Source organism: Nanorana parkeri, unplaced genomic scaffold, assembly GCF_000935625.1.
Source record: "Nanorana parkeri isolate BGI_ZX_2015 unplaced genomic scaffold, ASM93562v1 scaffold886, whole genome shotgun sequence".
In the NCBI taxonomy this organism is placed as follows: Eukaryota; Metazoa; Chordata; class Amphibia; order Anura; family Dicroglossidae; genus Nanorana; species Nanorana parkeri.
Window position 1 is genome coordinate 627,418 of NW_017307154.1, and position 9,177 is coordinate 636,594.

General features: G+C 41.8%; 1 protein-coding gene across 1 annotated transcript in view; it reads left to right on the top strand.

Annotated features, from left to right (window-relative positions):
- The first annotated feature begins 590 nt into the window (after positions 1 to 590).
- Positions 591 to 9,177, top strand: part of LOC108794693 (A-kinase anchor protein 7-like) — a 12,500-nt gene continuing 3,913 nt past the window's right edge. Inside the window, exons 1-4 of the mRNA XM_018565781.1 lie at positions 591 to 620; positions 3,214 to 3,350; positions 5,570 to 5,730; positions 7,799 to 7,911. Of these exons, the coding sequence (XP_018421283.1) occupies positions 3,280 to 3,350; positions 5,570 to 5,730; positions 7,799 to 7,911 (345 nt within the window). The 5' untranslated portion in view covers positions 591 to 620; positions 3,214 to 3,279. The remainder of the gene's footprint in view (positions 621 to 3,213; positions 3,351 to 5,569; positions 5,731 to 7,798; positions 7,912 to 9,177) is intronic.

Here is a 9,177-nt window from a genome sequence, read left to right on the forward strand (position 1 = left end):
TCAGTCCTAGTCACATGTGCCTGAAATCCAGGAACTAATAGGAGAGCTAGTAATGTGCCCTTAGTAAACATGGCCACTGTCAGAGGACTGGGGAAGAAAAAGAATACAAAGCCAGCAATTATCTAGAAGTATGTGTTTGTAGATTGTCATTAGTAAACATTTGTAAAGGCGTGTTTGTTGTTATTTTAAAGATATGGGTAAAGGTCCTTTTTATGTATGTCATTAATGGAATTACTAAATTAAAATGAAAACATCCTACTGTCGGTTTACCTGATTTGTTCTGGCTCCTTGTTAGTTGGGTTTTAATTGTATGTATTTTTATAGAATTAAACCTAGGCACATGAACTGTTATCTCCATGGGAAGAGTACCACAAGGGTTTTAAGAGGATCAACCCGACAAAAAACACTGTGGTTCCCTACAATGCTAAGTTTAAGAAAAACACACTATACTTTGATGTGATACATTGTATACTAAACAATCTTTGTTTTTGTTTTTTAGTAACTCATAAAAGAGGCAAAAGAAACCCTCCAAAATGATGGCTTCAAATCAAAGAGGCAAAAAGAAAAAGAAGCCCTTGGTTGCCAATTATTTTGTTTCTCTGCCCATTACAAATGAAAAGGTATATCTTGAATGTATAGTACAGCACCTCATCCTGCTCAAAGTGTTGTATATGCCACAGTATAGGTCCACAAGTGCTGAATATAGGCACAGTCAATGAGCCATCACCAATATCTTAAAGTAGTATTAAATGCTCAACTTTTTTTCAATAATGCATTTAGATCAAACAAAAAATAAATTGCCCACCGAAGTATTTCTTTGACATTTTTGACCAAGCATTACATCCAAATAGTTGGCTCCAACTCTCTCTGCTTCCCTGAACTTCCTGCCCAGTACAAGATCACAAGGGGCAGAGCAGTCTGCAGAAGCTGTGCATCTACTATCTTAACCACTTCAAGACCAGGTGTTTAGACCCCCTTCCTGGCCAGGCCATTTTTCAGTATTCAAGAGGAGGTGTCTTGTCTTGCTGTGTCTGTGTGTTTGTGAAGACACACACAGCTTACTATCACAAACATGCGTGGCTCTATAGGACCCTGCAAGGGAAAGGGGCCATCCCAATACAGGATATCAGGGCCAGTGCTCAGGGGACCAGCTGATCCTGCACATAGCTAAAATGTATAAACATGAAGGAGCAGCATCTATTATAACTGATTTAATCAGTATTTTAAATAGATGAAAAAACTTGTGACAGTAATATCACTTTAAAGCTGAACTCCAGCTATAAATATTTATGTACACTTACATTGGTCCTGCTTTGTACAAAGTATATATATTTTGTACCTGTTGAACCCACAGGAATTCTGTAGAATACTGCAGTAGCACTGGCTACTACAGTGTTTTCTAGGATCCCAGAGGACCAAATGGGTATAATATATATATAGATCTATACATAGATCTATATATATATATATATGTTGTGGCAACCAGGACCAATGTAATATATAGTTGGAGTTCAGCTTTAAACACAAAGAATGCCTCTCACTATAGATGACTGATATATTTATGTTACTCTTTTCAAGGTTTTCAATGGTGCCTTGTGCTGCGGATGCCTGCTCTCTCCCCCCCTTCTTCCTATCCCCTTGCCCCCTCCCCTCTCTAGGTTTTTCCTCCCTCCATTGACCTTCCCACACCCCTTCTGGAGTACATTCTATTGTGTTGTTTATACATACTCATTGATTTCTTGCTTGCTTGAAATGTCATTTACAGTACAATATGCAATTGCATAATTATTTTGGTGTATATGAGCAGACATTTATAGAAACTGTTGCACAGCACTTCTAAAGTGGTGCAGCTGGTGCAGCAACATAGGTCTCGTCTTATAACATGTTCATTTGGTGGAAGGCAAATGTGCCAACGCTTACACCACAAAATTGACATATTTCCCATTGTTATTTCACCCTAGTGAGTGCTGCGCCATGACAGTGGAAAATATGGTGCCACATTCACAGCCTGATATAGTCTGATCTTTGGATATTTCCATAACAAATACCAAAAATGCATTCCTGCATACCAAATGTCTGAGAACCTGAAATTATAAGGCTGATTTCTCCAAATGAGAACCTGATCTGAACATCGCTAAGGATAGGTATATAGGGATTGATTTTCCTGATGATTCATCTATACTTAGTGGAGAGACAGCCAGGGAGATTGGAAATGCCAGAAGACTATTTGGTAACTGGTTTCGGAAGCTCAACCCCAGCTGAATGTTATTCTAAAATTTATCTTGCAGACATTAGTTGTGTCTGAATGCGTGCCGTAATGGGTCTCCCCCAGCTGTGAGATCCAAGAGGATGGAGCGCAACCCTCGCCTTCTCACTGCTCAGACTCCAGCTTAAGGAGTAAAGCTGGAAGAGGCATATCTACAACAAATTGCACCCCTGGCATCCCGCCTAGCTCCTGGCAACCAGTGAGCTAGGCGGGTTGCCAGGAGCTGGGCAACCGATTGGACCATTAAACTGCGCCTTGCTGGCAACCAGTGACATCACTGGTTGCCAGGAACTGAGCGGCACACTGGACAGAGCGTCACTGGTTGCTAAGAGGCAGGCAGAGAGATGTGTATGGAAGAGGGGTGGAGAGAGAAAAAAGTCTGCTGTCTCCGTGGGTCAGCGAACGTTTGCTGACCCACGGAGCTGCACCCCCCGCCATTCAAGTGGTGGCCAGGGCATGTGCTGTATGTGCCAAACCCTGGATACACCAATGAAAGCTGGCAATACACAGCTCAAAATTTGTGCTGTGGGCCGCCTTATCGCACTGTGGGTGACACCATTTCATTCAACAGAAGTAATTTTTTTCAATTGTCTTATGTCGAAGAAACTGGGCTGAAAAATGTTAGCCAAACTGTAACTGCAGTCAATTCAATCCAGTGACTAAATTCACAAAGCTGCAGGCCCATAGCTGCCAGAATACAATATCCCGGCAGGGGAGATTCACTCTGATGGAGTTTTCTGTGACATCACTACCCCTGTTAAGTATTAGGCAGTATATTCAGATTGTGCATGATGTTACACTGACAAAGAAGTTGATGTAAAAACATTCAAGAACATTTGTGGCTCCCATTACATTCATTTGTTTCCAGTTGAAATGTGCAATGCTAGCATTAGGTTATGAAGGTTAGAATTTAGAGAAGATAACTGTCACTGTATTTTCATGCTTAGATTCTCTAAAGCATCCGGATTTTTCAAGATAGTGTTATACAGAAGTATGGCAGATTCTCTTCAGTGATGAAAACGAAGGGCTCATTTCACATTACACTGTGTCTGATGCAAATAACCAGAGAAGAAGATGTGAGCATGTAAGTAAGGGTTATGCTGCAGAAAAAAAATGTTCATAGTTCATTATTTTTCTGCTTCAAGAAAAACTGAAATCAAAACAAAAACAAATCTTTGGCTGAAGCTCAGGGGACTGAGGCAGGGGTGGACAACTCCGACCCACCCAACTGTTTACTGACAGTTACAGGCATGACTCCCAGTGGCATATTGGGATTTGTAGTTAAAGCACAGCTGGAGGGCTGAAGTTTTCCACCGGTGGACTAAGGCTAAGTTCACACAGACGATAAAGGGGTGGTAAAAACAGACCCTAACTCCTGCTTACCTACATGGCAGATGGTATACATCAATATACATTGCTGCGGCTTTGATGCTTCACTTTGCATTGTGGCAAATTTAACTCGCCCTGTCATGGTGCCACTTGCAAACTGTGCCCATTGAAATCAGTGGGACTACACCGCAACTGTGTGCCAAACATTTGGGTGCGGCCTCCTGAACACCATCAATCATCTTCTCTGAAAAGTGATCAACCGCGGATTGCTTTTCAGAGAGGCGGTAAAGTCCACTGCCTGTGTGAACAAGGCCTAAATCAGTTGTTGTTAAGTTATAAGATATAACAGGCCTCAAATGAACCCCTTAATGTCTCCAAAGGGTCATACATATTATTCATTATATGTAATACTACAAAAAATTGTCATAGACTAAAGACTTACTAGAGGAAATGGACATGTTATATTAAACTGTTAGAGATTACTTTTACGAAAGACTTCTTTACAATTTACTGCTCCCTCTTCTGACTGCTGCTGCAGAGAAGTGCACTTCAAACACCAAAGGGCCTCAGGTTGGGCACCAGGGGACTAAATACTTGCTACCTTTTGATGAGGGAGTAGATGGGCCCTCTTTGTTATTGAATGGTGGTACCTGGAGTTCATGTATAACAGTAACTGAAATAAAATTTGTGTATTTTGCCAACAGAGACCAGCTTTTCTCCTTGTTGAGTCCTGCACTCACATGAGGAGAAGAGATAAGCTCACTACAAGCAACACATAAAATTGTTCACTTCAAACATGAAGGGGAAATTATTAGGCTGGCTTTAAGGACCTGTGTCGACGATAAGGTTGCTACTTTCTGGGGAAAAAAGTACCAGCCTTATAATATTTTTTTCTATTAAATACATTAAAAATAAATCCCAGGTGGGAAACCTAGCCATGAGGCAATTTTAGGGTCAGAATTCCTTCTCTCCATAAAAAGTCTATGAAATGCAAAAGCAGCTTGAAGCAGGTCAAATGCAAGTCAACTCTGTTGCCCTGTGGAGCCAGGAAGAGCACTGTGTAACTTCCGATCAATCCCAGTAAGCCATTTGCCAATCACCAGTGTTGTCATGGGAGTAAATATCAAAAGACTGGATAAGGTAGAATCTTCATATAGCAGGTTTAATAATAACAACTGCAGCTTGGAAGAAGCAACAGGTAGTTTAAAGAACAGAGGCTTACAGGCCCCTTTTAAGAGAACCACATGGGCTACAATATGATTGGCTGCCAAGGTCTATTTCACTGCAACTTACAATAAATTTTACATTTATGAGACAGTATGTCTCCTAACTGGTTCTAGACCCTTCTATATGAATTCAGTCTAAGCCCAAGCACCTGAATTGATGTGCTCACATGCCGAGTGTGTCTTGTATTCTCTTAGGATTCATCTAAAATTCATCTAGCAAGCAGTAGATATATATGCAAAAACATTGGAAAAAAAAGTTACCAAGAAGGTAATTACTTACCTGTGTCCCCACCGCTCGTTCCAGCTTGAATATCTGGAGTTTCTCGAGCGGCCGAGCAGAATGATGGGTGGGCGCATGCGCAGTAGAGATCTTAGGCAGAGAGAAGAGGAGAGATACAGTGGAGGTGAATGCATGCAGTTGGGAGAGTGCATGTCGGACAGACACCGTGGGACACAAAATACACAGCAGTCAGCGCTGGATCAAAGACCGGCACCAGTGATTGTGGGATTTCTGAATAAAAATGGAAGGAAGAAAATGATTGGATCAAGAGGCATCATTCAAGGTAGGTCCTTAAAGCAGCGTGGTGAGGGGAGGAAAAGAATTGTGACTTTAATGTCACTTTAGAATACACATGATCACCTATTTCTCTTTGTTCCCGAATGGAGTGGCCAGGGAGTGAAGGGAAAAAAACAATACAACTGTTGCTCTGTGCTGACATGCTTTTTTATCTAGTTTCTTTTTTCCTAGAGCGATTGATGCACTTTTGGAGAGTAAGGCGAAGATTGAGCACATTCTGCAGGGAAAAGACTTGGTCCTTCAGTTCCCTGGTGTATCTGATTTTAATAGTCAAGTTGTCTTTGCAAAGATAGCTGAAGATGCTTCCAAAGCTAAGCTTAAAGAAATTACTGGTAAGAGCATGCCACAAAAAAATTAATTTGATAATTTACGGTAAGTTCTGTATTCCAAGTAATGCTATTAGTCCGGTATCCTGTTATTATGTTGCACCCCTTTCAATATTCCATTCTGTTACCAGGATGCTTCAAAAATAGTATTTGGTGTGGCATCGCTAACAGGACTGCTTTATCTTTAGAGAAGTACTGTGTGCTATTTTCTCCGTCAGAAGAAGGCCTGTATAAGCATATGAACTGGAACTTCACAAATTGAGAAATATTGCTAGGGGAAGCATATAGTCAGAATGTGCCTGAAAAGCAGCTGTTTCTATTCGGCTGTGGGCCAGCCTTTAAAGGGCATGCTGTATGTTCTTATAGGGTGTCTTTTTTGGTTGTTCCTCACCTCTCTGAACCTATTTTTTACCTTAATATCATAGTAGTGGCCTCCTCAGGCTAAGCTTTGTTTACTTACTTCTGGGCAATATTATATGCCTACTGGTCGTGCTTGCGTAGTCCCATTCTATAGTGATAAATATCTCCACATTTTGAGCGTCTCAAGTCTTAGATAAGGAAACAACATTTAGATTAGGATGTAATTTGGTAAATTGCAGCGTTATTTAAATTAGTTCAATGTTTGTGCAACATTTTGCAAGCATACAACGTATTGCGCAAATGTGCGTTATTGGTTGCTAGGAAGCTAGGTGGCTCCAGCGAAGGCCTGCATCCTAGCAACAAAGGACTCTAGGTGGTGCAGGCCACCTGCTTTCTAGCAATTAAGGATGCATGCCTGTTTATTTATTTACGGCTGTGCATTTGCTGACTGACCTCCGACAGTTATTTATGAATTCATGAATGACTAAATGCCTGTCATTCTGTACATGCACCACTGCCAATGAGTGAATGACTCGTTCAGGGCCAAAATCTAAACATCAATAGTGTGTAATCAGTGGTATAGGTGCTGCAGGCTACACATTGTGGATAATGATTTAAGGGCTGCATTAACACTGTGAGCTTGAACGACTGTTACAGACATACAGCGTACTCGCAACATTTTACGCAGAATCTTGCTGCCAGCTTCTGCCAGCAGGACATTGAGTGTTTCTATAGACCCCTGTGCATGAGTCCTTGCACTTGCATTTTGCAGGTATATACCGCTTTGTCAGAAGCTACAAATGTGTTCCACAACTAATTCTGTATATTCAAAGACACAATAAAGTGCTCATGATTAAATAGGGACATCTAGTGCCCAAAGAACACAGCTACAAAAATCAAGACTATGAGATCTATTATTCTGAGGACATCTAGTGTTCAAATTATGTAGTTGCATTACCTCTATGTCAGCTCTACTGCTCACTTCTGCACTGCCCCTTTCTCAGCTCTACTTTCAAATGTTATCCTTCCTATGTAACCCTTTTCTCTGTTCCTCTACTGTCATCTTTAGTATTGCACTCACCTCACTGTTGCCCCTTTACCAGAAATCCTCCCTTTTAGAGCCTCTGCTCCCCAAGTTACCATCAATTTTCTCCGGGTGTTTTTTTACCACTCTTCTACATCTAAACATTATGTCACTTTTAACAAAACTCCTGTAGCTCGAAAAAGTACATGAGCTTCTTTTAAGGCAGTGTCAAACGTTTTAGCCCCAATAGACTCCAATTACTATGCCTGCAAAATATGGAAAAATGCCCCAAATTCTTGTTTTTAATAATACCAATAAAAAGAACGTTCAAGCCTGAAATGCGTGCAAAAAACACTTATACAAAACCTCAAAAAACACCTGAAACAATTCTAAATTAGCAAGAATAGGCAGACATTGCTATATCATGACATGTCTCTTCTATAATATTCTATATACTTCAAGGGTGCTACAGCAAACATCTAGAAACTTTTTCTAAACTGTTACATATTCTTGTAACCTGTACTTCCCATTCCCATTCTATTGACATTCTAAACAGCATGTACAACTCTCTCTTAAAGTTTTTAAAGTTCTCTTTATTTTTTTTACACATATATTTAGTGCTAAGAATGGATACTTTAAACATCTTGTACAAAATTTGTTTTAACGTTGATTTCTGTCACTAACTTGCAGATACTTTAAAAAACACATTCAAAGACAAAGAGCTTTTTAAAGTGGTAAACAAAAGCTCTATACCACATTTGACGCTCATGAAGATGGAAAGTGCACCAGACTTACAAGAGCAGGTGAGACTTTTAAAGTGGAAATCTAGGTTATTTTTTTGTTTTATTATCACCTGATCACCTCTGTCTTATACAACTGGCTTTCTCCTGTCCACCAACTTTAAATGTTCTAAAACTTTAATGTTAACTTCAAGCTAAGATATTGATTTGTCTATGGTTAGTGCAATGTGGTACAGCTGCAGTAAAAGCTTTAGTAGTTATACAAGCACTCAGAAAGCAGCAAGAGGTAGGGCATACAGTGGTAATGACAGCAGGGCTGAAGCTACCTGCCCACCAGTAAAAAGCCATTTATAGTTAATGTTAGCATAAAATCCCTGCTCTAACTGGTATGTTTATCTTTTAACTTTCAACAGGATATTGAAAAAGATATATGCTAGCAATAGAATAGCAATAGATAAATAAGCCATTTGGGCCCCATTCACACTTGTGATTGGGTCAACTGGGTGAGTCTGCAGCTACTGCAAGAGGTGAACGGCTTATTTGCCTGACAAATGCAGTAGCTCCTTTACAATATATTTGTATCAGCTTTTAATAAATCTTTGTATCCTCCTGAGATATAGAGTAGTCTTGATCCAGGAGGGCAGGGGGTTGCCCATCAGGAAGTCGGGTCCCAGCAGCTGAGGTGGAGGAGGCCGGGGCTTACAGATAAGAGGTGTGCAGGGAAAGGGACCCCAACCAGCGCACCTGAGACCCTGCAGAGCCCACCATAGAGAGTCTATAGTAGGCTCTGCAAGGTCACTCTCAGGTGGGCTGTGTGTGGTCTCAGGTGGGCTATGCAGGGTCTATGATGGGCTGTGCAGGGTCTCAAGTGGGCTGCACAGGGTCTCATGTTGGCTCTGCAGGGTCACTCTCAGGTGGGCTGTGCAGGGTCTCTGGTATGTGGAGAGTCTCAGGTGAACTCTGCAGGGTCTCAGGTCGGCTCTGCAGTGTCACTCTCAGGTGGTCTGTGTGAAGTCTCAGGTGGGCCGTGCAGGGTCACTGGTATGTGCAGGGTCTCAGGTGGGCTCTGCAGGGTCTCAAGTGGGCTGTGCGGGGTCTCAGGTAGGCTGTGCGGGGTCCCAGGTAGGCTGTGCAGAGTCTTGGGTCGGCTGTGTGTGGTCTCTGGTGGGCTCTGCAGGGTCTCAGGTGGGTTCTGGGGGTCTGTGGTGGGCTCTGCTGTGTGACTCTCAGGTGGGCTCTGCAGTGTCACTCTCAGGTGGGCTCTGCAGGGTCTCTGGTGGGCTGTGCAGGGTCTATGGTGTGTGCAGGAGTGATCTGTTTTTCCTTTTT